The sequence below is a fragment of the Penaeus vannamei genome, chromosome 37 (assembly GCF_042767895.1).
Source record: "Penaeus vannamei isolate JL-2024 chromosome 37, ASM4276789v1, whole genome shotgun sequence".
In the NCBI taxonomy this organism is placed as follows: Eukaryota; Metazoa; Arthropoda; class Malacostraca; order Decapoda; family Penaeidae; genus Penaeus; species Penaeus vannamei.
The window spans coordinates 19,969,191-19,996,690 of NC_091585.1; the positions used below are offsets into that span (position 1 = coordinate 19,969,191).

Sequence of the window (27,500 nt, forward strand, 5' to 3'; positions counted from 1 at the left end):
TCATCGACAACAACATATGATGCAAGCAAACACGTGGGTGCGACCTGCAAACGGGAACGCCACATAAACAGAAGGGTAATTGGAACGTCCATCATAACAGGACATACACAAAGGACTACATGGGCTCGCTCTCTCTCTCTCTCTCTCTCTCTCTCTCTCTCTCTCTCTCTCTCTCTCTCTCTCTCTCTCTCTCTCTCTCTCTCTCTCTCTCTCTCTCTCTCTCTCTTCTTTCTCTTCCTCTTCCACTTTCACTCCCTCTTCCCTTTCCATTTTCTCTCTTCCTCTTCCCTTTCCATTCTCTCTCTTCCTCTTCCTGTTCCCTTTCCTCTTCCTCTTCCTCTTCCCTTTCCACTCCCTCTTCCTCTTCCCTTTCCACACCCTCTTCCTCTTCCTCTTCCGCCTTCCTTTTCCTCTTCCTCTGTCTCCCTGCTCACGCTCACCTCTCTGCCATATTCACCTTTCTTTTCATGGGCATCCTCTTCTCTTAACTATACTAATCTATACTTCGATATCTATCTATCTATCTGTCTGTCAACCTACCTGTCTATTAACCCATTTACCGACCTATCAAGCCATCTATCTACGCTTACCTATAGATAGATAGATAGATAGATAGATAGATAGATAGATAGAGAGAGAGAGAGAGAGAGAGAGAGAGAGAGAGAAAGAGAGAAAGAGAGAAAGAGAGAAAGAGAGAAAGAGAGAGAAAGAAAGAGAGAGAGAGAGAGAGAGAGAGAGAGAGAGAGAGAGAGAGAGAGAGAGAGAGAGAGAGAGAGAGAGAGAGAGAGAGAGAGAGAGAGAGAAAGAGAGATTCGCAAGTTTAATTTTGTCTTATCCTTTCTGTCCTACTGACCCATCTTCTTCCTATTTCCTCCTCTCCCTCCCCTCCCCTCCCCTCCCCCTCCTCAAATCCCCTTCCATCCTTCTTTTCGTCACTTCCTGTCGCCGTCTCAACCCCCCACCCCACCCCCTCCCCCGGACCGTAAAGCCGTCATAAGGCTCTTCATTCCACGTACGCGTCTTCTCTCTCAGGTCCCGGCCAACACAGTGCCATCCCGCGACCGACTCCCAAGGTCGCAGATCCCTCGCCATCCCAAGCGAAAAGGAGCCTTACTGACATCAGCGGCCTGGAGCTCCCCCACCGCCTCCCTCGTCCGGCTTTGGTGCCATTCATGCTTCTCCCTCGGGGCACGAAGGTGCTCCGCCACGCCACCCCTTAGGGATGGAGAGCCCGTTGTCTCTCCGTGATCTCCTCGACCGTAACAGCCTCGGAGGCTTTTACGTCGGCCTCGATGACGAAACCCCGTCGCGGGAGGGCATCAGGAGAGACGGACGGTCGCGCGGTAAGGTCGGAAATCTCCTCACGAGGCAAAGGAGAGCGCCCTTAGAAGCTGCCGTGCGTAGTCCCGCGGCCGAATCCTACCTCCGTTACACAACACTAAGTCTCCGTGAGTCTTCGGTATCCTGGGGGAGGAGGGAGGGGAAGAAGAGGGAGGAGGGAGGGGAAGAAGAGGGAGGAGGGAGGAAGAAGGTGGGAGAGGGGAGGAGGAAGAGGAAGGGAAGTGGGGAAAGAGAAGAGGGGGAGAAGAGAGGAGGGACGAGAGAGAAGAAGGGGGGAGAAGAGAGGAGTGAGGAGGGGAAGGAAGAGGGAAAAGGGAGGACGGAAGAGAGAAGGGGAGAAGAGAGGAAGGAAGGGAGAGGGAAAAGAGAGGAGGGACGAGAGAAAAGGAGAAGAGAGGGAGGAAGAGAGAAGGGGAGAAGAGAGGAAGGAAGAGAGAAGGGGAGGGGGGAGGAGGGGAAGGGAGGGGGAGGGGCGGATGCAGCGTGATGCCTTGTTGCCTGGCATTTGCTTCCCCGACGACTGACCAGAGGGCTCTTCTTCTTCTTCTTCTTCGTCATCTCTCTTGTTTACTCTCTCCTCCTTCTCCTTGTGTTTCTCTTTTCCCCTCGTGCTTCTTTATTTTCTCTTTCTCTCTTCATCCCCATATCTCTTTCCTCTTTCCACCTACTTCTCTTGTTCTTCCTCCTCCTCTTCTTCCTTATCCTCTTCCTCCCCCCCTTCCTCTTCTTCCTTCTCCTCTTCCTCCTCCCTCCTCCTCCTTCCCCTTCTCCTCCTTCCCTCATTCCCTCTTCCTCCTCCCTTCCCTCCTCCCTTCCTCCTTCCCTCCTTCCTCATCCCTTCCTCCTCTTCCCTCTCCCTCCTTCCTCCTCCTTCCTCCCTCCCTCCTTTCTCCTCCTTTCCCTTATCCCCCCTCCCCCCTCCCTCCTCCTTCCTCCTCCCCCCCCTTCTGCATCTCCTACAAATGGCCTACATCTGCCCGTCGCCCGGAGATACAGCGAGGAAGAGGTGCCTAGATCACTGCATTGTAAACCTACTTCCTCAGAATGAAAGGAGGGGGAGGGAGGAAGGGGGAGAGGGGGAGAGGAGGGAGGAAGGGGGAGAGGGGGAGAGGGAGGGTGGAAGGGGGAGAGGGGGAGAGGGGGAGAGGGGGAAGAGGAAAGAAGGGAGAGAGGGGGAAGAGGGGAGAGAGGGGGAAGAGGGGAGAGAGGGGAAAGAGGGGAGAGGGGAAAGAGGGGAGAGGGGAGAGAGGGGAAAGAGGGGAGAAAGTGGGAAGAGGGGGGAGGGGGAGGGGGAGGGGGAGAGAGGGGGGAGGGGGAGAGAGGGAGACAGAGGGGGAAGGGGGGAGAGGGGGGGGACGGAAAAGGGAGAGGGAAGAGAAGGAACACGGGGAGGAGGAAGGGAGAAGGAGAAAAAAGGGGAGAAGAGGATGAGGAGGAGGAAGAAAAGGTGAAGGAGGAGGGAGAGCGAGAAAGAGGGGTGGGAAGGAGGAGGAGGGGTAAGAGAGAGAGAGGAAAATGAAGAAGAGAAAGGAGGTGGGGAGAGTGGAGGAGGAATGGGAGGTGGAAGAGATAAAGAGAAAGAAAAAGAGGGAGAGAGATGAGAAGGGTGAGAGGGTAATGAGAGCGGGAGGGAGGGAGGGGGTGGAGAGGACGGGAGGGAGGGGGAGGAGAGGGACGGGAGGGAGAGAGGGGGTGGAGAGGACGGGAGGGAGGGGGAGGAGAGGACGGGGAGGAGGGAAGGGGGGGGGTTGTAAGTCAGAACACTCTCTTTATGAAGATTTCACGGTTGTCAAGGAGTATATTAATAAAACATAAGACGCGTATATAGTACATACCTCACTACTCATGTGCACAGAAAAGTGGTGAGGAGAGGAGAGGAGAGGAGAGGAGAGGAGAGAAGAGGAGAGAGGAGATTAGAGGAGAGGAGAGGAGAGGAGAGGAGAGAGAGAAAGATGGAGAGAGAGGGATAGGGAGAGAGAGAGAAAGAGAAAGAGAAAGAGAAAGAGAGAGAGAGAGAGAGAGAGAGAGAGAGAGAGAGAGAGAGAGAGAGAGAGAGAGAGAGAGAGACAGAGAGAGAGAGAGAGAGAGAGAGAGAGAGAGACAGAGAGAGAGAGACAGAGAGAGAGAGACAGAGACAGACAGACAGAGACAGACAGACAGAGAGAAACAGAGACAAAGAGAGAGACAGAGAAAAAAAGAATAGACAAAAAAAAGAACCAAAACCAGTGCAAGAGAACGCCTCGGGTAAGAAAAAAAAAGGAAGAGGGGGGAGGGGGGGAGTGGGGAGTGTGGGGGGGGGGAAGGAACAAAGGGCCGGTGCGCGTCTTTGGAACCATCCCGTGAAATGAACCCCCGTAATTGAACCGGTGACATGTGGAACCGCGCGACAGAAATACGTAAAATTCCGCGAAAGGGGAAGCAATACGTGGAACGCCGAAAACTGTTTCGAAAATATAGCGTCCGACGATGAAATTCATTCGGTTAAGGTTAAAAAAAAAAGAAAAAAGAAAAAAAAGGGGGGAGGGGAGGGATAAAATAGGATAACATTGTGTGTGTGCGTGTGTCTGGGGGGGGGGTGTGCGTGTGTGTCTTGGGGGTGCGTGTGTCTTGGGGGGGACGTGTGCGTGTGTGTCTTGGGGGGGGGGCGTGTGCGTGTGTGTCTTGGGGGGAAGGGGGAAGGGGGACGTGTGCGTTTGAGTCTGAGGGTGGGGGGCGTGTGCGTGTGTCTGGGGTGGGGGGGCGTGTGCGTGTGTGTGTTTGGATGGGTGGTGCGTGCGCGCGTGCTTGCGTTCGTGCTCGACTTCGCGTTCGTATTCGTTGAGGAGAGCAGCAACAGACCGAACAAAAATACGAACATGACAAACATGATCATGACAAACTAATGATAATAATAATAATAATAATAATAATAATAATAATAATAATAATAATAATAATAATAATAATAATAATAATAATAATAATAATAATAATAATAACAATAATAATAATAATAATAATAATAACAATAATAATAATAAAAAAAAACAGAACTATTTCACGCCAGCTCTCAGAGGACAATAATCACGCATGAGGTCAGCTCGTACAGATAGCATTAAGAGGAAAAAGTCCGTCAAATTAGGTCACACGAGGGGAGGGGAGAAAGAAGAGGAGGAGGAGGAGGAGGAGGAGAAAGAGGAGCAGGAGGGAGGAGGAGGAGGAGGAGGAGGAGGAGGAGGAGGAGGAGGAGGAGGAGGAGGAGGAGGAGGAGGAGGAGGAGGAGGAGGAGGAGGAGAAAGAGGAGCAGGAGGAGGAGGGGAGGAGAGGGGGAAGACGTAGCATTGTTCACGACCTATTTTTTACACTCTGAGTGAAGGTAGAAGAGGGAGCGGGGAGGGAGCGGGGAGGGAGAGGGGGAGAGGAGGAAAAGGAAAGTAGAGGAGGGGGGGAGAGAGGAGGAGGGGGGGAGAGAGGGTGGAGGTGAGGGAGAGAGGAGGCGAGTGGATGAGGAGAGAGAAGGGGAGGCGAGTGGATAGAATGAAAAAAAAGGTGCAGGGAGAAGTTAGAGAAGGAAATGGTGGGAAAGGGGAGAGTAGAGAGGAGAAAGAAGAGGCAACAAGAAGAAAGAAGAGAGGAGAGAACCGAGGGAAAGAAGAGAGAGGCGAGTTGGGAGGAAGAGAGAAAACAAAGGAGGGGAAAATGAGAGAGCGGAAGGAGAGAAGGAGAAGAGACAAAGGAGAAGAGAAAGAGAGGCGAGGGAAGGAGAGGAGATAAGGGAGCATTGAGAGAGGGAGAGAGAGGAAGAGAGAAAAACGAGAGAGAGGGGGCGATGAGAGCATGGAAGAGGAAGGCCAAGAGGTGGAAGTGATATGCATATGAGAGGCTGAGCGCGAGAGGGACGGCTTCCATTGTTGTAGAGAACCTGTTGTCAGATGGATACAATGTCCGCTGTTGGGTTAAATAATCTAAACAAGTAAAGTTGTGTAACAAATCGATGTTTCTTTTCTCTCTCAATCTCTCTCTTCCTCTGTCTGTCTGTTTATCACTCTCTCTCTCTCTCTCTTTCTCTCCCTCTTTCCCTCTCTCCCTCTTTCCCTCTTTCCCTCCCTCCCTCTTTCCCTCTTTCCCTCCCTCTTTCCCTCCCTCCCTCTCCCTCTCCCTCTCCCTCTCCCTCTCCCTCTCCCTCTCCCTCTCCCTCTCCCTCTCCCTCCCTCCTCCTCTCTCTTTTCTTCTTGTTCTCCTCGTTCTCATTCTCCCTCCCCTCCCCCTTCCCCTTCTTCCTCTTCCCTCTCTCCCTCCCCCTCTCCCTCCCCCCCCCTCCCTCCCTCCCCTCCCTCCCCATCCCCCTCTCCCTCAACCCCCTCCACGCCTACGAGAGAAGAAAAGAAAAAAAAAAAGAAAGGGGGAATAAGAGAAACAGCGATGATAGAGGCGAGGGAAGTGGACCGACGAGGAATCCGTAAATTAAGAAGAGACACTTGAGGCGGTCAAGAGGGTGTTAGAGGACGCCCAAGACACTGGCATCCACCCCCCCTACCCCCCGCCCCCTCCCCCCTCCCTCGCTCCCTTTTCCTTCTTCCCTTCGTGTTGGTGTTTTCCTTCCTCTTTCTTGATTTCCTTCTCGTCTCTTTCTTCTCCTTCTTTCTTTTCCTTCGCTTTTCTTTCCGTCTATTTCTTTATTTCTTTCTTGTCTCTCTTTTCCTTCGTTCGGCATTTCCTTTCTTTCTTTCTTTTTCTTATTTTCCTTTCTTTTCTTCGTCTCCTCCTTTCTTCGCTCGGTGTCTTTCCTTCTCTTTCCTTATTTCCTTCTCGTCTCTTTTTTTCTTTCTTCATATATCTATTATTCCCTTTACCTTTTCCTTTTTCGTTTCTTGCATCCTTCTTCTTTCCTTTTCGTTCCATTCTTCCTTTTCCTTCTTTCTTTCTTTCATATTCCTTTTTCTATTTTCTTTTCGTCCTTTCTTTCCTTCGTTCGGTCCTCCCTTTGTTTCTTAATCCCTTTTCCCTTTTGCCTCTCCCTTCTTTCTCTCCTTCCTTTTTCTCTTCTTTCTCTCCTTCCTTCTTTCCCTCCTTCCTTTTTCTCTTCTCTTCTCTTCTCTTCTTTCTCTCCTTCCTTCTTTCCCTCCTTCCTTTTTCTCTTCTTCTCTTCTCTTCTTCCTCTCCTGCGTCCAATCCTTTGTATATTCTCTATTGTTTTCTTTCTTCTTTCCTTCCCCTTTCCTTATCATTCCTTACTGCATTTTTCCACATTTCGGTCCTTCGTTTCTTTATTTCCTATCTTATTTTCCTTTTCTTTTTCTTTCCTATTCTTCCTCCATTCTTTCCTTTATTCAATCCTTCATATTTTTTATATTCCTCCTCCTCATCCTTTTCATTTCCTTCCTTCCTTCCTCCTCTTTCCTTTGTCCAGTAATTCGTTTCTTATATATTTTTCTCTCTCTCTCTTTCCCCTCCTCTCTCACTTTTTCCTCCTTCCTTCTTCTCGTCTTTCTTTGTCTTTTATCCTTGCGTCTTATTTTTTTTCTTATTTTTTCATTACCATCTCTTCCTTCCCCCTTTCAATCGTTTCTTCTTTTCCCCTCCTTTCTTAATTTCTTTTCCTTTCTCCCTTCCTTCTTTCTAATTGATTTCCCTTTCTTCCTCCCTTCCTCCTTTCCCTTTTCCTCTCGCTCTTCATTTTTCTCCTTTTTACTTTCCTTTCATCCTTCTCTCCTTTCTTAATTTCCTTCGTTCCTTGTTTTCTTCCATTTTCCTTCTTCATTTCGTCTTTCAATTCTTACTTCCTTTCCCCTTCGCTTTCCTCAATTCTTTATGCTTTTTTCTCCTGCCTTTCATACTTGCTTGTCTTGTTTCGACTCTTCCTTCTTTCTTCCCCCTTTTCTTGTATCCACTCGATGTCCGTTTCCTTATTTCTTCTATCCCTCCATCCTCTTTTCTTCCCCTGTCTCTCTTCCCATTCGTCAGCCATTCCTTCTTCCTCAATTTCGGTGTTAAACCCTTCACTACCCATCCTCCCCCCCTCCCCCTCCCCTACTCACCCATTCTGGATTGTCATCAACCTCTACTCGACCCCTCCCCCTTTCTCCCCCCTCCCTCCCCCTCATCCTCAGAATATCTCCCAATCCTCTCTCTCTCTCTCTCTCTCTCTCTCTCTCTCTCTCTCTCTCTCTCTCTCTCTCTCTCTCTCTCTCTCTCTCTCACTGATGCCATATCCCCACCTTATCACTCCCCTGCACCCCTCTCTCTCTATCTAACTCCCCACCGTACTCCCTCTCACCCCTTACCCCACCCCTCCACAGCCTACTCATCACTGCACTCACTCGTCCCCTCCCTCTACCTCACTCCCCCACACTCCATTCTTCTCCTCCCTCCCTCTATCTTACCCCCACACCCCAACCTACCATCACCCCCCCTCCCTCCGTCCTACCCCCATCCTCCACTCTCACGCATCTCCATCCCTCCTCTTCACCCGTGCCCCCCTCCCCCCCCTCCCCCCGCCCTCCATAGCAATCCACCTGGCCTGAGTTTCCAAGGCAACCAATTATTACTGTCTGCCTGCCGTCCCGTGCTCCCTTCGATGCATCTCCCTCTTCAGCTTCTTGGCGAGGGAGAGGAGCGATGGTGGTAAGAGGGAGGTGGAGGGAGAGGTGGAGGGAGAGGTGGAGGGAGGTGAAGGGAGGTGGAGGGAGAGGTGAAGGGAGGTGGAGGGAGAGGTGGAGGGAGGTGGAGGGAGAGGTGGTAGGAGGTGGAGGGATGGAGAGAGGGCAAAAGGAGGGAAAATAAGGTAATGGGGGAGGGGGGAAAGGAGGAAGGAGGGATAGCAGGAGAATATGAGGTCGAGTGGGAGAGTGAGAGGGAGAAAGGGAGAGGAGACGAGAGAAGAGAAGAAGACGGAGAGGAGAGAAAAAGAGAGAGGACAGGACAGGAAAGGAGAGGAGAGAGGGACACACACATTCTATCAAAACAAACAAAAAGACAAATGAATATCTACAAAAACACACACGCACATTCTATCAAACAAATGGAAAGAAAAAAATGTCCGTTTTCTCTGAAAACCTTACCAAAGTTACAGAAAATGGGTTCTTCCAAAGAAAACCGAATAAGACACCACATGTTGTCATGGGTAACTTGCATAAACCTGCTTTTCCTTTCTACCGAAGGATATAAGAAAAAAAATTTCAGAACCAAATCCCATCTATTCTGTGTCCATCTACTTCAACGCACCAAAAACAACAACCAATGACCAAACAAGCAAATCAAAAACAAGAGAAGGGGCCCATGACTAGCAGCTGCCACTCTTGGCTCATCAAAATTCAGACGGCAAGATTCCGGAAAACAAACTAATTATGTATGCATGAACTTATCCTGTGCGAAAGCTACGATGCCTAAGTTTCGGCCCAAGTCCCTCTGACTTGGAGAAAAAAAGGCGGAAAGGAATCCCTCTTCGTTACGACATCATCAGAAGTTGTTTCTGAATGCTAATATTCATTCCACAATTCGTGTTATCATTTGGTAGCGCTCGTATTTGCCTATGTTGTAATTAGGTTTATGTAAATTCATATAAACATATGGTATTGTATATAGTGTTGCCTGTAAAAAATAACAATAATAAAATGAACCATACGTTTGAAAATCATATATTGATTACTTGTCTCTCCAATTTCAGTTCCTTTATCTTAGTTTTGCCATTTATTTTTCTTTCGTAAAATCCCTAGGACGTCTCAAACAGAAAATTTGTTATTCTGAAAATATCTATCGTTTCAACGAATAAGAAAAAAAATCAGGTATCATTTCAATCTGATCAAATTTTCGGGCAATGTTTCAAAATCGCTTGAGTTTCGCATATCGTAACACTATCATTCGATAAAAAAAGGTTTAATAATATTATAGCAGCACTCTACCCGAATACCATAGTCCACTTCACGGAAAATCGGTACGGATCAAACAAACGCTTCATAATATACTAGTTACCCGTACTGCCAAAAAGAAAATGGACCAAATCTCTTCACAGAAAACGCGTCACATGCACAGGGGTAACCACAATAGAATACTCACAGACTCCAATGCCGGATCCTTCTGCCGTCTCTTCATCATGCCCATCCTTGCCGCCCTGAACATCAAAGGTGTTCCACTCGTCGTAGTCGTCTTCTGTGTCGTCGTAAGTATCGTAAGGACCGCGCCCTACAGTTCCGTGACCAGAGCCTTCGACATGGGTCAGCTCAGGCCCGTCACCAGACCCATAGTCCTCCCAATACAAGTCCCGGTCACCTCCGTACAAGTCTGCTGAAACCTGCAAAGGGGAAACATTCACGAATAATAATAATTATAATAATAATGATGATGATGATTGATGATGATGATGATGATGATGTCTCTCAGAGAGAGAGAGAGAGAGAGAGTGAGTGGGAGGGAAGGAAGGAGAGAGACAGCGAGCGAGAGAGAAAGAGAGAGAGAGAGAGAGATAACGAAAGAGAAAGAGCGAGCGAGAGAGAGAGAAGGAGTGAGAGAGAGAGAAGGAGAGAAAGAAAGAGAGAGAGAGAGAGAGAGAGAGAGACAGGCAGACAGGCGAACAGAGACAGAGAGAGAAAGAGAGAAAGAGAGAGAGAGAGAGAGAGAGAGAGAGAGAGAGAGAGAGACAGAGAGAGAGAGAGAGAGAGAGAGAGAGAGAGAGAGAGAGAGAGAGAGAGAGAGAGAGAGAGAGAGAGAGAGAAAGAGACAGAGACAGAGACAGAGAGAGAGAGACAGAGACAGAGACAGAGACAGAGACAGAGACAGTGAGAGTGAGAGAGAGAGAGAGAGAAAGAGAGTAGTGAGTGAGAGAGAGAGAGAGAGAAAGAGAGAGAGAGAGAGAAAGAAAGAGAGAGAGAGAGAGAAAGAGAGGTAGAAAGATAGAGAGATAGACAGATAGATAGAGAGACACACACAGAGAGAGGATATAATAATAATAATGATATTAAAATAATAATAATATTAGTAATAATTATTATAATTATAATAACAATAATAACAACAATAACAAAAAATAATAGCAATAACCAACAAAAAAATAACAAAATAACTAAACCCATCAGAACCCAACGACCCAACTTTAATTACAAATTCACTTACACGAAAAAAAATGAAAAAAAAAATCCATAGAAATAATCATAACAACAATACGAGTGGCGTTTAAGCGTTGGGAAGCAATCGAGGGGAAATTCGAGGGGCGACGAGGGGGGAAGGAGAGTTTTTCCCTCGAATGCCGCCATTGTGAAATTAGCCGTGGGCGGCACCCGGCTGGACGGTAACGGAAAGGGGAAATGGAGAAAGGGGGAAGAAGGGGAAATAGTGGAAGGAGGAAGAAGGGGAAATAGTGGAAGGAGGAAGAAGGGGAAATAGGGGAAGGGGGAGAAGGGGAAATAGGGGAAGGGGGAAGGGGAAATAGGGGAAGGGGGAAGAAGGGGAAATATAGGAAAGGGGAGAAGGGGAAATAGAGGAAGGAGGAGAAGGGGAACTCTAAAAGGGGAAATAAAGGGAGCGGAAAGAAGGAGTACTTAAAAGGGGAAATGAAGAGGGAAAACCGATAGGGAAACATGAAGGGGAAAGGTGAGGGGAAAGGCTAAATGACGGGAAAAGGAAAGAGGAAAGAAGTAAAATTGGAGGGGGAAAGAGAAAGAAGGAATATAAAGGGTAAATGAAAAGGGGAAAGAAAAGGTAAAAATGAAAAAACAAAGCAGAAATGGAAAGGAGGAAAAAAGAAGTAACAGGTAATAGGTAAGGTAATAAGGAATAAATAATAATAAAGAGGAAAAAAATAGAAAAAGTCGAAAACCATAAATGCAAAGGCCAAACAATAAGGAGAGACAGCCACACAACACAGAAAGAGCGAAGGAGAAAACGAAAAGGAGGAATGGAAAGGAGGTGGGCGTGGGGGGGGGGCGAAAAGGGGAAATAGAAGAGAAGGAAAGAAAAGTGAAACCCAAAAGAAGAAGACACGCGTGCTTGGCGTCAAGTGGAACTTTGTTGGTGTCATTACGTCAACCGGGACACCTGTGCGAAATGACATGCAGGGATGTGAGCGAATGTGTGTGTCACAGGAGGGAGGGGAGGGAGGGAGGGAGGGACGGGTGGAAGGAAGGAAGGAGGGAGGGAGGGAGGGAGGGAGGGAGGGAGGAAGGGAGGGACGGGTGGAAGGAAGGAGGGAGGGAGGGAGGGAGGGAGGGAGGGAGGGAGGAAGGGAGGGACGGGTGGAAGGAAGGAGGGAGGGAGGGAGGGAGGACGGGTGGAAGGAAGGAGGGAGGGAGGGAGGGAGGAGGGAGGGAGGGAGGGGAGGGAGGGAGGGAGGGAGGGAGGAGGAAGGAAGGAGGGAGGGAGGGTGAGGAGAGGAGGAAGGAAGGAAGGAGGGTGTAAGGGAGGGAGGAGGTGGACGGAAGGAAGGAGCTGGGAGGGTGGGGAGGCCAGGTAGGGAGTAAGGAAGGGAGGGAAGGACGGATGGAAGGAGGGTGTAAGGGAGGGAGGCAGGAGGGATGGAGGGAGGTAGGAAGGAAGGAAGAAGCTGGGGAGGGTGGGAGGCGAGGTAGGGAGTAAGGGAAGGAGCGAAGGATGGAAGGAAGGAGGGAGCTGGGAAGGTAGGGAGTAAAGGAGGGAGGGAGGGTAGAGGGATGGAGAGAGGGTTAGAGGGAGGCAGGCTAGGTAGGGAGGAAAGGATGGTGTAAGAAAGTAAGGGAGGGAATGAGGCGAGGAATGGAGTAAGGGAGTACGGGAAGGAGAGATAGAGGAAGGAATGGGGAAAGGAGAGAGGGATGGGGGAAGGAAGGGAAGGAGAAAAAAAAACTGATATAAATATAAATACGAATAAGGAAAAAATCCTTACCGATTAATGTATAATTAGATACCATAATCTCGTACGGCCCGAGCTCTGGCCCCTTCCCTCTTCATATCTCTCCCTCGCCCGCTCTCACCCTCTCTCCTTCTCCCTCAATCTGCGTTTCGTCGTCCCCATCGCCCTACTTCCTTCCTTTCCCTACTTTCCCTTCTCTCTCTCTCTCTCTCTCTCTCTCTCTCTCTCTCTCTCTCTCTCTCTCTCTCTCTCTCTCTCTCTCTCTCTCTCTCTCTCTCTCTCTCCCCCTCTCTCTCTCCCTCTCTCTCTCTCCCCCTATCTCTCTCTCCCCCTATCTCTCTCCCCCTATCTCTCTCTCCCCTATCTCTCTCTCTCCCTATCTCTCTCTCCCCCTGTCTCTCTCTCCCCCTGTCTCTCTCTCTCCCCTATCTCTCTCTCCCTATCTCTCTCTCCCCCTATCTCTCTCTCCCCTCTCTCTCTCCCCCTATCTCCCTCCCTCCCTATCTCCATCCCTCCCTATCTCCTTCCCTCCCTCCCTCCTCCCTTCTCATATCTCCCTTCCTCCATATCTCCCCCTCTCCATCTCTCCCTCCCTCCATATCTCTCTCTCTCTCTCTCTCTCTCTCTCTCTCTCTCTCTCCTCTCTCTCTCTCTCTCTACCTACCTCTCTACCTTTCCTCCCTACCTACCTCCTTCCCTCCTCTCTCTCCTTCCTCCTCTCTCTCCTTCCCTCCCTCCTCTCTCTCCTTCCCTCTCCTCTCTCCTTCCCTCCCCTCTCTCCTTCCCTCTCCTCTCTCCTTCCCTCCCTGTCTCCTTCCTCTCCCTCTCTCTCCTTCTCCTTCCCTCTCTCCTTCCTCTCCCTCTCTCTCCTTCCTCCCTCTCCTCTCCCTCTCTCTCTCTTCCTCTCCTCTCTCTCTCTTCCCTCCTCTCTCCTTCCTCCTCTCTCCTTCTCTCCCTCTCTCCTTCCCTCCCTCCTCTTCCTTCCTCCCTCTCCTCCTTCCTTCCTCCCTCTCCTTCTCTCTCCTCTTCTCTCCTTCCCTCTCTTCTCTCCTTCCCTCCTCTCTCTCTTCTTCCTCTCCTCTCTCCTTCCTTCTCCTCTCCCTCTCTCCTTCCCTCCCTCTTCTCCTTCCTCCTTCTCTCCTTCTCTCTCTCTCCCTTCCCTCTCTCTCTCTCCTTCCTCTCTCTCTCCTTCTCCTCCCTCTCTCTCTCTCTTCTCTCCTCTCTCTCCTTCCCTCTCCCCTCCCTCCCTCTCTCCTCTCTCCTTCCTCTCCCTCCCTCTCTCCTCTTCCTCTCCTCTCTCTCTCTCTCTCTCCTCTCCTCTCTCTCTCTCTCTCTCTCCCTTCCTTCCCTCTCTCCTCCTCTCCCTCTCTTCCTCTCTCTCCTCTCCTCCCTTCCCTCCCTCCTCCCTCCCTCTCTCTCCTCCCCTCCCTTCCTTCCTCCCCCCTCCCTCCTCCCTCCTCCCCCTCCCTTCCTCTCCTCCCTCCCTCTTCCTCCCTCCCTCTCTCTCTCTTCCTCTCTCTCCTCCTCACTCTCTCTCTCTCTCTGAGAGACAGACAGAAAAGGACCGATAGTGAGAGACAGGCTTCCGAAAGACAGCGAGACAATAATCTACATAGAGAAAGAGAGCGCACACTCCCCCCCCCCCTCCCCTCTCTCTCTCTCTCTTCTTACCCTCTCCCTCCTCTTCCTCTCTCTCTCTCTCTCTCTCTCTCTCTCTCTCTCTTCTTACCCTCTCCCTCCTCTTCCTCTCTCTCTCTCTCTCTCTCTCTCTCTCAGTCTCCTTCCACAACAAGTCTGAAGTTCTACGCTCAAACACGACGCCCACGATCAATATACAACCCCGAAGAAAAAGAAAAAAATCTACCCTTTCATTCTCTGCTTGATTTTTATTTCATTTTTTTTCTTCTTCTTCTTCTTATCAATGAACACCAGATAATTCCAAGAAAGTTTTGAAAGTTGTTCGATCATTTGAGGGGAAAGAGAAAACGATGGAAGGGGAAAGACGGAGAGAGGGTATAGGGGATTATTCGATAAAAGAAGTGAATGCGGCAATAAAAGAAACGGGGAACGAATGACAGGTGAAGAGACAGGTGGAAGATGGGAAAGGGGAAATGAGGGGACTTCGGTTAGATTGACGAAGAGCGGGAGAAGTGATAGAGACAAAAAAGGACAAAAGGAAGAAGTGAGAGACAAAAAAAAGGAGGGAGGAGAGAGAGAGAGAGAGAGAGAGAGAGAGAGAGAGAGAGAGAGAGAGAGAGAGAGAGAGAGAGAGAGAGAGAGAGAGAAAGAGAGAGAGAGAGAGAGAGAGAGAGAGAGGGAGAGGAGAGCGAGCGAGGAAGAAGCGAAGGAAAGGGGCAAGAGACATCGATAACGGATTCATGCGGCAATAACACGTTTTCCTTTATTACCATAATTTCTCATCTTCTTTCCATTCTCCATTTCCTACTCTATTCCTTTCTCATTTTCGCTGGAAATAACATAAATACAATTGGACGCAGCTGAACGGAAATGAGTGCCGTTCTTACTCTTTCTAGGTATCTGTTATTGTCTTCTCCTCCTCTTCTCTTTTCTGTTCGGTTTGCAAATGGTTTTCGCAATCTCTTTTTCTCCCTTCTTGCGTTCGCCCCTCTCCCTTTTCTTCTCTCCCTTAACCTTCCTCTCTCCCTCTCCTTTATCTCTCTCTCAACCGTTCCTCTCTCTCCTTCTCAATCTTTCCTCTCTCTCCTTCTCAATCCTTCCTCTCTCTCCTTCTCAATCCTTCCTCTCTCTCTCTCAATCCTTCCACTCTCTCTCTCTCAATCCTTTCTTTCTCTCTCTCTCAATCCTTCCTCTCTCTCTCTCAATCCTTCCTCTCTCTCTCTCAATCCTTCCTCTCTCTCTCTCCCAATCCTTCTCCCTCACGTTCACCCTCTCCCAATCCTTCTCCCTCACGTTCACCCTCTCCCAATCCTTCTCCCTCACGTTCACCCTCTCCTTCTCCTTCTCCCTCTTGTTCACCCTCTCCTCCTCCTTCTCCTTCTCCTTCCCCATCTCCATTTCCTTCTCCCCCTCCTTCTCTCTTCCCCCACCCCGCACCTGAGGCCCTTTCTAAAAACAAAGAAGTGAGTGTGCTATATTTTTTTGAGTGTGTTGATACTGACGTGAAAGGTGGAGGTTGGGGGGGGGGGGCGCGAAGGGGGGGCGAAGGGGGAGGGGAGGGGGAGTGATGGAAGGGAGAAGGGGAACAGAAAGAGAAGGAGAGAAGGGGGGAAGGAGGGAGGGAGGGAGGGAAAGAGGAAGGAAATGAGGGAAGGGAGGGGAAGGAGAGAGGGAAGGGAGGGGAAGGAGAGAGGGAAGGGAGGGGAAGGAGGGAGGGAAGGGAGGGGAAACACTGAAAGGGAGGGAGGTGAGATGGGACGAGGGAGTGGACGGGGCAGAAAGGTAGGCGGAGGGAGAGTACTAGTGAGGAAGAGAGCGAGGGAGAGGGAGGGGCAAAGAGAAAGAGGGTTGGATGAAAGAAGATCGAAAGAATAGATGGATAGGGATGAGGATGAGGAGAAAGAGGATGAAGATGACAAGATGAGGACTAGGAGGAGGAAGATGAGGAAAAGGAGGAGGAGGAAGAAGAAGAAAAGGCGACGGCGGCGGCGGAGGAGGAGGAGAAAGAAGGAAAAGAAGGACTAGGAGCAGGAGAAGGAGGAGAAAGAAGGAAAAGAAGGACTAGGAGCAGGAGAAGGAGGAGTAGGAAGAGGAGTGGGTAGGAGGAGGCAGGCGGCGAAACGCGGAGGTCGGGCTCTAATAATTGTGAATACCAGCATGACAGCCTTGTTCTCACAGAGGAAGGAGGAGGAGGAGAGGAGATAGGAAGAGGTGACGGTAGGGAGGAGGGAGGAGGAGAAAAGGAAGAGGGAGGAGGAAATAGGAAGAGGGAGAAGGAGGTAGGAAAAGGAAGAGGGAGGTGAAGGTAGGGAGAGGGAGGAGGTAGGAAAAGGGAGAGGGAGGAGGAAATAGGAAGAGGGAGGTGAAGGTAGGGAGAGGGAGGAGGAGGTAGGAAAAGGAAGAGGGAGGTGAAGGTAGGGAGAGGGAGGAGGGAGGTAGGAAAAGGAAGAGGGAGGTGAAGGTAGGGAGAGGGAGGAGGAGATAGGAAAAGGAAGAGGGAGGAGGAAATAGGAAGAGGGAGGTGAAGGTAGGGAGAGGGAGGAGGAGGTAGGAAAAGGAAGAGGGAAGGTAGGGAGAGGGAGGAGGAGGTAGGAAAAGGGAGAGGGAGGTGAAGGTAGGGGAGAGGGAGGGAAGAGGTAGGAAAAGGAAGAGGGAGGAGGAAATAGGAAGAGGGAGGATGGGATAGGGAAGAGGGAGGGAGATAGGGAGAGGCAGTGGAAATAGGGAAGAGATGGGAAGCGATAGGGTGGGGAGAGGAGACGGGGAAGCGATAGGGTGGGGAGAGGAGACGGGGAAGGACAGGGGATACGGAGAGGTGGAGTAAGAGAAAAGACAGGAGAAGGGAGAAATGATGAAAAGGGGTATAGTATGGGGGCAGGGGATGGAGAAAGAGAAGGGGCGGGGTGGAGAAGGACATGGAGTATGGGATAAGAAAGGAAAGAGAAGAGAAAAGGAATATGGAAGCGGAAAGAGAGGAGGAGGGAGAACGGAGGAGAGAAGGAATAAGGTCAATTATTGATAATTTTGATTCCCCCCTTTCCCTCTCTCTCTCTCTCTCTCTCTCTCTCTCTCTCTCTCTCTCTCTCTCTCTCTCTCTCTCTCTCTCTCTCTCTCTTTCCCGCCTCTCCCACTTTCCCCTCTCTCCCACTTTCCCACTCTCCCACTTTCCCTCTCCTTTCCTCTCTCCTCCCTTTCCCACTCTCCCATTTCCCTCTCCCACTTTCCCTCTCTCCCACTTTCCCTCTCTCCCACTTTCCCTCTCTCCCACTTTCCCTCTCTCCCACTTTCCCTCTCTCCCACTTTCCCTCTCTCCCACTTTCCCTCTCTCCCACTTTCCCCTCTCTCCCCTTTCCCTCTCCCATTCCCTCTCTCCTTTCCCTCTCTCCCACTTTCCCTCTCTCCCACTTTCTCTATTCCACTCAATATTTTCATTGTATGCTGTTCATCAAAATCGTCATTTTCATCGTCCCTATCATCATCATCATCATATCATCCTCATCCTCTTCATATCATCATCCTCCTCTCCATCCTCATCCTCATCATATCATCCTCATCCTCACCCTCATCCTCATCATCAACAATGTCTCCAATATCACCTTTCCATCTAATCGCCTCATCTCCTTATAAGATAATCATCCTCATTAACACTAATTAATTCATCCACCATAATCGCATCAATAAAACCAATTAGAAAGCGCCAAAATAATAATTAACAAAATTGCATTTCTATCGGTCCTTTATTTCCTTCTCCCTTCTACCTCCTTCGTCTAAAGGAGGTATGGAAGAATTCGGTAAAGCAGGGGACTGGAGACAGACAGACAGACAGACAGAGAAAGAGAGAGAGAAAGAGAGAGAGAAAGAGAGAGAGAGAGAGAGAGAGAGAGAGAGAGAGAGAGAGAGAGAGAGAGAGAGAGAGAGAGAGGAGAGAGAGAGACAGAGACAGAGACAGAGACAGAGACAGAGACAGAGACAGAGACAGAGACAGAGAGAGAGAGAGAGAGAGAGAGAGAGAGAGAGAGAGAGAGAGAGAGAGAGAGAGAGAGAGAGAGAGAGAGAGAGAGAGAGACAGACAGACAGACAGACAGACAGACAGACAGACAGACAGACAGAAAACAAATGACAGACAAAGAGAGCCAACGAAAGAAAGCGAAAGGAACGACGTGAGGCAGAGAAACGAAAATAAATCAGACAGAGAACGAAAGACCAAGGGAGAGAGAGGGCGTAATAAACGTGGGAAGAGACGAGAAACCTTGATAAATATCCCCTTTACGTTATTCTTCCTACGTCACGTCTCAAAATCGTCCATCACGCCCCCCCTCCCCCCCCCCCCACACTCCCTCGCCCTACCTCCTCCTTCCCCTCTTCTTCGACCTCTCGTCTTTCTTCCTCCTATCGCCCCATCTCTCTTTTCTTTGTTTTCGCTTCTTCCTCTATCACCCTTGTTTTCTTTACCTCTTCCTCTCCCTCTCTATCTTTCCCCCTCTCCCGCCGTCTCTGTTTTATCATCATTTCCCCTCTCCCTCCATCTTTCTACTCTTCTACTCCTGTCCATTATTCCCCCTCTCCCTTCTCTCTTTTTCATTACTTCCCCTCTCCGTCTCATTCTCTCTCATTCTCATTCTCATTCTCATTCTCATTCTCATTCTCATTCTCATTCTCATTCTCATTCTCATTCTCATTCTCATTCTCATTCTCATTCTCATTCTCATTCTCATTCTCATTCTCTCTCTCTCTCTCTCTCTCTCTCTCTCTCTCTCTCTCTCTCTCTCTCTCTCTCTCTCTCTCTCCCTCCCTCTCTCTCTCTTTCATCTTTCTACCTCTCGCTACCCCTCTCATTCTTCATTTTTACCTCTTCTTCTCCCTTTCCATCTTTCCCTCTCCCTTCTTCTCTTTATTATCATCATTCCTCCTCTCCCTCTCTCTCTCTCTTTCATCTTTCTACCTCTTGCTACTCCACTCATCCTCCTTTCTACCATGCTCCCCTTCTCCTTCATCTTTCTACCTCTCCCTCTTTCCACCTTTTCCCCTCTCGCTCCCCTTCTCCTTTCTTTCTCTTCCTCTCCTTCCTCTCTCTTCCTCTCGGGCGCTCTCCTCTTCTCCCCCCTTACTTCTCTTCACTCTTAGCTGACTCTTTTGCAGACACAAAGGATCATCAATAAAGGAGAGGAAGAGGAAGAGGGAGAGGGAGAGGGAGAGGGAGAGGGAGAGGGAGAGGGAGAGGGGGAGGGAGAGGGGGAGGGAGAGAGAGAGAGAGAGAGAGAGAGAGAGAGAGAGAGAGAGAGAGAGAGAGAGAGAGAGAGAGAGAGAGAGAGAGAGAGAGAGAGAGAGAGAGAGAGAGAGAGAAAGAGAGAGAGAGAGAGAGAGAGAGAGAGAGAGAGAGAGAGAGAGAGAGAGAGAGAGAGAGAGAGAGAGAGAGAGAGAGAGAGAGAGAGAGAGAGAGAGAGAGAGAGAGACAGAGAGTGAGAGACAGAAAAAGAGACAGAGTCACAGAGACAGAGAGAGACAGAGAGAGAGAGAGAGAGAGAGAGAGAGAGAGAGAGAGAGAGAGAGAGAGAGAGAGAGAGAGAGAGAGAGAGAGAGAGAGAGAGAGAGAAGCAGAGATGATGATGATGATGATAATGAAGAACAATGAACAATAAGTAGAAGACGACCAAGAAGAAAAAGTAGAAGAACGAGCAGCAATAGAAAGAAACAGGAAAGGAAGGTAATTGTTTAATAGCAAAAAATGGCATGAGCAATAGAAAGAAAGAGGAAAGGAAGGTAATTATTCAATAAACGAGAGAGAGAGAGAGAGAGAGAGAGAGAGAGAGAGAGAGAGAGAGAGAGAGAGAGAGAGAGAGAGAGAGAGAGAGAGAGAGAGAGAGAGAGAGAGAGAGAGAGAGAGAAGCAGAGATGATGATGATGATGATAATGAAGAACAAAGAACAAAAAGTAGAAGACGACCAAGAAGAAAAAGGAAAAACGAAAGAGAATAGCAGCAATAGAAAGAAACGGGAAAGGAAGGTAATTGTTTAATAGCAAAAAAAAAGTAACAGGAGCAATAGAAAAAGAGGAAAAAATAAAGGAAGGTAATTATTTAATAAACGCCTGGGAGAGAGAGAGAGAGAGAGAGAGAGAGAGAGAGAGAGAGAGAGAGAGAGAGAGAGAGAGAGAGAGAGAGAGAGAGAGAGAGAGAGAGAGAGAGAGAGAGAGAGAGAGAAAGAGAGAGAGAGAGAGAGAGAGAGAGAGAGAGAGAGAGAGAGAGAGAGAGAGAGAGAGAGAGAGAGAGAGAGAGAGAGAGAGAGAGAGAGAGGAAAGAAAAGAAAGATGCAAAAACACACAACATACAAAGTTGTTTTTTTTAATAACTTATAAGAAGCATGTAGAAAAGTAAAATTTGAATAAATCTTTGCCATAACGTTCCTCCTCCCTCACCCCCACCCCCCCACACCACCACCAACTCCCCACCTCCTTCCCTCCCCTCCTTACACAGCCCAAGTTCTCCACTCACCTCTCCCTCCTCTCTCCTTCCCCCTCCCTCTCCTCTCCCCTCTCTCCTCTCCCTCTTCCCCTTCCCCACCTTACTTCACGATACATCCATGCCCCCCCCCCCTCGCCTCCCCCTTCCCTAACCTACTCCGCCACACGCACGTCTCTCCCCACTTCTTTTCCTATCTCCCCTTCCTTTCTCTGCTACTTCTTCCTCCCCTCCTCTTCTTCTTCTTCTTCTTCTCTCCTTCTCCTTCCCTCCTTCCTCTTCCTCTTCTTCTTCTTCTTCTTCTTCTCCTCCTTCTCCTTCTCCTTCCTCTTCCCATTCTCCTCCCTCTTCTTCTTCTTCTTCTTCCTCTTCTTCCCATCTTCCCTCTTCACCCTACCCTCCTCCTCCTTTCTAATTCGTCCTTCCTCCCCCTCTCCCCCATTTTCCCCTCCCCCTTACTCCTCCACCCCATCCCCTTCCACCCCCTCACCCCCTCCCCCTCCTCCACCCGTCAAACCCCTTATCTCAACCCGCCCATTAAATAGATTTTCCATTCCGGGGCGTGAATGCGATAAAGATGATTCCGAGACCGTCTTTTTTTTCTTTTTTCTTTCTTATCGCTGCCCCCTGTCTCCCTCTCCCCCCTTGTCCCTCTGCCACCCCCCTCCCTCCCTCATTTCCATGGGTGACCAATCAGCCCCCTTTGGCTATGGATTTCCGATCCGCTATAGTTTATACGAGACTCTGGGGGGGATTCGCGCCCTCTATGGCTCTCTCTCTCTCTCTCTCTCTCTCTCTCTCTCTCTCTCTCTCTCTCTCTCTCTCTCTCTCTCTCTCTCTCTCCTTCCTCCCTCTCTCTCACACACGCAGACGCGCATGCATGCGTGCACGTGTATGTATACTGCATACACATGAGACCATATTCGCCGCAGACCATGAATAAGCAAAAGCACACGCACACCCACACCCACACCCACACCCACACCCACCCACACCTACCCACCCACCCACCCACACACACACACACACACACACACGCACACAAACACACACACGCACACACACGCACACACACACACATACACATAATATACATACATAGTTCATAAATCCCGCCATTTCGCACCCTAACCTAACGATCAAAATTCGTTTTCGGCGAATAATTCATATCAGGTTCCCGTAGAGTCACTCGCGATTTCCCGAATGGAACAAAATACAGCTGACTGAACGCACGGACTTCGGGATCCGGTGAAGGTGAAAAGGGGGGTCTTTGTTTTTCTTGTTCCGTCGTCCTTTGTTCCCGCTTCGTTCACATACAATACCTTGGCAGCCAACCCCGGCGACTTGCTGGTTCACATACCTGTCGAAGAGAAGACGCCGTTAGAATGATTTTTGGAGTATGATCAGTTGTGTAAATAAAGCTAAAAAAAATGCTAATCTATTTCTTTTCTCTCTTGTACACACACACATACTCTCTCTCTCTCTCTCTCTCTCTCTCTCTCTCTCTCTCTCTCTCTCTCTCTCTCTCTCTCTCTCTCTCTCTCTCTCTCTCTCTCTCTCTCTCTCTCTCTCTCTCACACACACACACACACACACATTTTCACTCTCACTCTCACTATCTCACTATGATTTCTCTCCCTCTTTCCCTCTCCCTTCCCCTGCTTCCTCCCGCCCCGGTGTCCCCAGCTGCCGTTCGTTCCGCCCGGCGAGTGTCACAGGCGATGGCGCCTCGCGGGGACACGCACGCAGGCGGCGTCACGAAACGTCAGGTCAAACCGGGTCAGGCCGGAGAGAGAAGATCCCCGAATGATTTATTATTATATGAGATTCACTGAAAACCAAAGGACGGAATATTCATGCGGGCGCACACGAATGGCTGACCGGTCCGCCGACAACACACTCGCACGCACTCTGTGTGTGTGTGTGTGTGTGTGTGTGTGTGTGTGTGTGTGTGTGTGTGTGTGTGTGTGTGTGTGTGTGTGTGTGTGTGTGTGTGTGTGTGTGTGCATGTGTGAGAGAGAGAGAGAGAGAGAGAGAGAGAGAGAGAGAGAGAGAGAGAGAGAGAGAGAGAGAGAGAGAGAGAGAGAGAGAGAGAGGCAGAGAGGCAGAGACAGACAGAGACAGAGACAGAGAGAGACAGAGAGAGATACATACATACAGACAGAGAGGCAAAGAAACAAACAGTCAAACAGAGAGAGAACATTAATCTCTTTCTGATTTAACACCTATTTGTATTTCATTCAAATCCCGGAGTTTATGAGCGACCGTTAAAATCCCGGACACCGCTCGCACGCACCTCGTCGCCGCTTCAGCCGACGTCATGGCGGGTTTGGGTGACTAGGGGTATGGGGGGGGGGGAGAGAAGGGAGGGAGGGAAGAGAAGGAAGGAGGGAAGGGGAGAGAAGGAAGGAGGGAAGGGAAGGTAGGAGGGAGGGAGGGAGGGAGGGAGGGAGGGAGGGAGGGAGGGAGGGAGGAGGGAGGGAGGAGGGAAGGTACGAGGGAAGGGAAGGGAAGGGAAGGAAGGAAGGGGAGGAGGGAGGGTAGGAAGGAGGGATGAGAAGGGAAGGAGGGAAGGAGGGAATGGAAAGGTAGGAAGAAGGGGGAAAGGAAGGAAAGAGGGGGGAAGGGAAGGTGGGGGGGAAGGAAGGGAAGGAGAGAGGAGAGAGAGGGAGGGAAGGGAGGCGGAAAATAGGCTGATAGAGTGGGTGGGTGGGAGTGAGCCAGAATGGGAGGAAGGGAGAAGGGAAGGAAAGAAAGAAGGAAGAAAAGGAGACTGTTCTCCTTTTTTTTCTTCTCCCCTTCCCCTCTCCCCAATTCCCATTTTCTGCGCCTGCATTTAATATCCACTTTCGCCACAGCAACCATTTAAAATTACCGCCAAAAATGCTACTAAACTCGCCAACACATTTATGGTAATTCACATCCTGTACCTGTGCTGATATTTTTCTTCAAATTCTTTTCTTTATTTCGAAGAATTAAAAGTAAAAAATATATTTCAGTCTATGTGCATATGCAAGTTTACTCCTCAAATTAGTTAAACTAATGATAAATGCTACTAAGCTGCCGCATATATTTATGACAATCCACAACGCAGACTGTCATCTGCTTTCGCTTGCCTTTATTTAAAAAAGGAAAAAATATATATATATGTATGTATGTATGTATGTATGTATGTATGTATGTATGTATGTATGTATGTATGTATATATAACACCTAAATACACACAGAAAAAAGACCATCGCGTCTCGAAAACCTCATTTTCCCGCCAAAAAAGGAACTCCGGCAGCCAACACTTTCCCGCCAAAACCTAACCCAATTCGTCCGAAAACCTGCCCCGGTTCTTTATCCTCAGAAACTCCGTGTGAATCCCGCCCCTCCTTTTACCCCTTCCTGTTTCCCTTCCCTCACTCCTGTTTGAAAGAAGAGGAAAGAAAACGGAAGGAGGGAGGGAGGAGTGAGAAAGAGGAAGAGGAGAGGAGGGACAATGATTGCAGTGATGAGTTCGGGGAAAGGCAGACAGATAGGAGAGAGAGAGAGAGAGAGAGAGAGAGAGAGAGAGAGAGAGAGAGAGAGAGAGAGAGAGAGAGAGAGAGAGAGAGAGAGAGAGAGAGAGAGAGAGAGAGAGAGAGAAAGAGAGAGAGAGAGAGAGAGAGAGAGAGAGAGAGAGAGAGAGAGAGAGAGAGAGAGAGAGAGAGAGAGAGAGAGAGAGAGAGAGAGAGAGAGAGAGACAGAGACAGAGAGAGACAGACAGACACAGAAAAGGCGTGCGGAAAAAAAACATACAAAAAGAAAAAAAAATACCGCCCCCCAAAATCAGAAAAGCGCGCGAAAAGACGAAACACCCGGATATTTACCTCCCCCTCCCCCTCCCCTCCCTCCCTCCCTCCCTCGGCGGCATCTGACACCATCCCATCCGGCACAGTTTCCCTCAAGTTTAGGCGGAGTTTAATAGCGTCGCCGGTACTTCGCGTCGCAACTTGGCCAAGGATCCTATTCCGGTGTCCTATAATCAAAGTCCTATAACTCCCGGCCGCGAACTTGGGTTTACTGACGCTACGACGCACTCAGATGTATGGAGAGAGAGAGAGAGAGAGAGAGAGAGAGAGAGAGAGAGAGAGAGAGAGAGAGAGAGAGAGAGAGAGAGAGAGAGAGAGAGAGAGAGAGAGAGAGAGACAGACAGAGAAAAAGAGAGAGAGAGAGAGAGACAGAAAAAGAGAAAAAAGAGAAAGGGAGAGAGAGAGAGGCAGAGAAAGAGAAAGACAGAAAAAGAGAAAGACAGAAAAAGAGAAAAAAGAGAAAGAGAGAGAGAGAGAGAGAGAAAAAAGAGAAAGAGAGAGAGAGAGAGGATTCTACGGTTAGCGGTTTCTCAAGTGTGTTCGTGCGTCGGTGTTCGGAAAGATGTTTTGGGGTTTTGCTTTAATGGCGAAGTAACTTTCGGCTTGAGCTCCTTGGTGTCTCACAACGCACAGGGAAGGACCATTTCTCTCTCTCTCTCTCTCTCTCTCTCTCTCTCTCTCTCTCTCTCTCTCTCTCTCTCTCTCTCTCTCTCTCTCTCTCTCTCTCTCTTCCTCTCTCTCCTTCCTCCTTCCTTCCCCTCCTTCCCTTCCTCCTCTCTCCCTCCTTCCCTCCTTCTCCCTCCCTCCCCTCCCTCCCTTCTTCCCTCCCTCCCTCCTCTTTCCCTTCCCTCCCTCCCTCCTTCCCTACCTCCCTCCCTCCTCCCTCCTTCCTTCCTCCCTCCCTCCCTCCCTTTCTTCCCTCCCTCCCTCCCTCCTCCCACATGCATAATACATACATACATACACACACACACACACACATACATACATATATACATACATACACACACACACATCCATACATACATATATACATGCATACACACACACATCCATACATACATATATACATACATACACACACATACACACATCCATAACACACACAAAAAATAAAAAAAGACAAATAAAAGTAAATAAACAAGGCATTACCTTCCTCCTTCTGAGACAAATATGTCTGCCGCCTTCCACCCTCGAGCGACCTTCAAGCTCTACCTGTTCCAATATTACGCTCTAGTACCTTTTTGCAATATCTGATACCCCCCCCCCCACCTTCCCCCCTTCCCTTATTCCCTCCGCCTCTCTCTCTCTCTCTCTCTCTCTCTCTCTCTCTCTCTCTCTCTCCTTCTCTTTCTCAATTTTGTTCTTTCTCTCTCGCTCTCCCCCCTTCTCTCTCATTTGTTCTCTCTCTTTTCCCCTTCTCTCTCGAGATCTTTCACTCGCTCTCCCTCTCCCCCTCTGTCTGTCTGTCTGTCTGTCTGTCTGTCTGTCTGTCTGTCTGTCTGTCTGTCTGTCTGTCTGTCTGTCTGTCTCTCTCTCTCTCTCTCTCTCTCTCCCTCTCTCCAGTATTTCGTCCCTTCCTCAATTCTATCACCTCACATTCCAATTCCTGCTTCATCAGAATGTCTCTCTCCCTCTTTCCTCCGCAATAAACATTTTTAGCCTAAGTACTTTAACCCTTCTTTTTATTGGCAAAGTTTGGATCCATTTTAGGTCGATTATTCCCCCCTCCCCTCCCCTCTCCCTCCCCCTCCCTCCCTCGTCCTATTTCCACCAAACACCTTAATTATATTACCTGCAATTAACGTAATCACCTCCAGTTATTTGTTAATTATTTTCCTCCCTATTGCCCCCTCCAAATGATCAGCTTCTGGCTACCAAGCCGACGATTTGTCTGCAGAGTGGATGCGGATAAAGCACTCGGATTAATGAAACGGATAGCTTGAATTAAATGTCCCCGAACTATTTGCATCAACGGATATCCGCATACGAGAAGAGGCATGCGCACCCGATGGGCATAGGAAGATGCATATTGGGAAACGCAAACACGGGCGTTTTCTCCTTATCTGTGAATGCCTCTTCGTCTGTATCGTTTTCTCTCGTCTTCTCTCTTATCCCTCTTACTTATCTCTTACCTATAAACGTGTCAAAGTAAAAAACAAAAAAAGTCTCGCTCTCCCTAACTCTCTCTCTCTCCCTCTACCTACCTCCCTACCTCCCTCCCACCCTCCCTCTCTGTCTCTCCCTTTAACAAACACACACACACACACACACACACACACACACACACACACACACACACACACACACACACACACACACACACACACACACAAAATTACCTTCCTTTGCTCATCAAACTTTCCCGCCATATTTTATTTTTTGAAGCACAAGTTCCCGCCAAAATGTTCACGCCAAAACGATACAGTTTTCCTGATGACAAAGGAGGAGGAAGAAGGAAGGAAAATAATGAGGAGGAAGATGAGAAATGGGAAAAGAATGTAACGGAAGAAAAAATGTGAGTGGGAGATATGACAAGATGAGGACGAACTAAGGGGAGATGAGGAGGACGAAAGAAGAGATGAGAAGGGAAGAGGGGAGAAGAGGGACGAATGAAGAGGAGATGAAAAGGACGAAAGAAAGAGGGTGAGAATAAGGAATAAAAGGAGATAGAGGAGAATGAGGAAGACGAGGCGGTAAAGGATCGGGAGGAGGAGAACGTTGAAGAAGAAAAAAGAAAAAAAGGAAAAAGTGGCAAACTGAAAAAGGTGGTAGAAAGGTAGAAAAAATCATAAAGAATAAGTGTACGCAGGAGAGAAAAAAGAAAGAAAGAAAGAAAAAAGAAGAAAAATTTATATATATATATATATATATATATATATATATATATATATATATATATATATATATATATAAACGCTATCGACAAATAAAAAGTTTATTCACAAGTTTTCACTAACGCCCCCAAAAGTCAGTCAACCGCCATTTTTTTCAAATTTGAACTTACAAATTCGTTGTCAAACAAATACACAAAAAATGGTTACGAAAATACTTTTTTAAAAAGAATTCTTAAAAAATATATAAATTACAGATCTGGAAAAAAATATGTCTATAAAGTTGTGGTGGAGAAAAAGATGTTTTAGGCGTATCTGACCCTTTTCCCCCCGAAATCCTCTTTTTATTATACGCCTTAAATCTCTCTAACGCCCCTTGCCGCCTTCGCTTCCCTTTTCAGCTTTTATTCCTTCTTCTTTCTTTTCTTCTTCTTCTTCTTCTTCTTCTTCTTCTTCTACTACTTCTTCTTCTACTTCTTCTTCTACTTCTTCTTCTACTTCTTCTTCTACTTCTTCTTTTCCTTTTCCTTTTCCTTTTCCTTTTCCTTTTCCTTTTCTTTTCTTTTCTTTTCTTTTCTTTTCTTTTCTTTCTTTT

The 27,500-nt window shown here is 48.7% G+C and overlaps 1 protein-coding gene and 1 long non-coding RNA gene across 3 annotated transcripts in view; both read right to left on the bottom strand.

Moving 5' to 3' along the window:
* LOC113807065 (syndecan) overlaps nt 1-27,500 on the bottom strand; it is a 447,671-nt gene that overhangs the window by 89,538 nt on the left and 330,633 nt on the right. For both annotated transcript variants that reach the window (XM_070115503.1, XM_070115504.1), the window contains exon 2: nt 9,376-9,610. In XM_070115503.1, coding sequence (XP_069971604.1) covers nt 9,376-9,610 — 235 coding nt within the window. The remainder of the gene's footprint in view (nt 1-9,375; nt 9,611-27,500) is intronic.
* Nucleotides 21,349-27,500, bottom strand: part of LOC138859687 (uncharacterized) — a 104,181-nt gene continuing 98,029 nt past the window's right edge. The window contains exon 4 of the long non-coding RNA XR_011398198.1: nt 21,349-21,594. This is a non-coding gene — a long non-coding RNA (uncharacterized lncRNA). The remainder of the gene's footprint in view (nt 21,595-27,500) is intronic.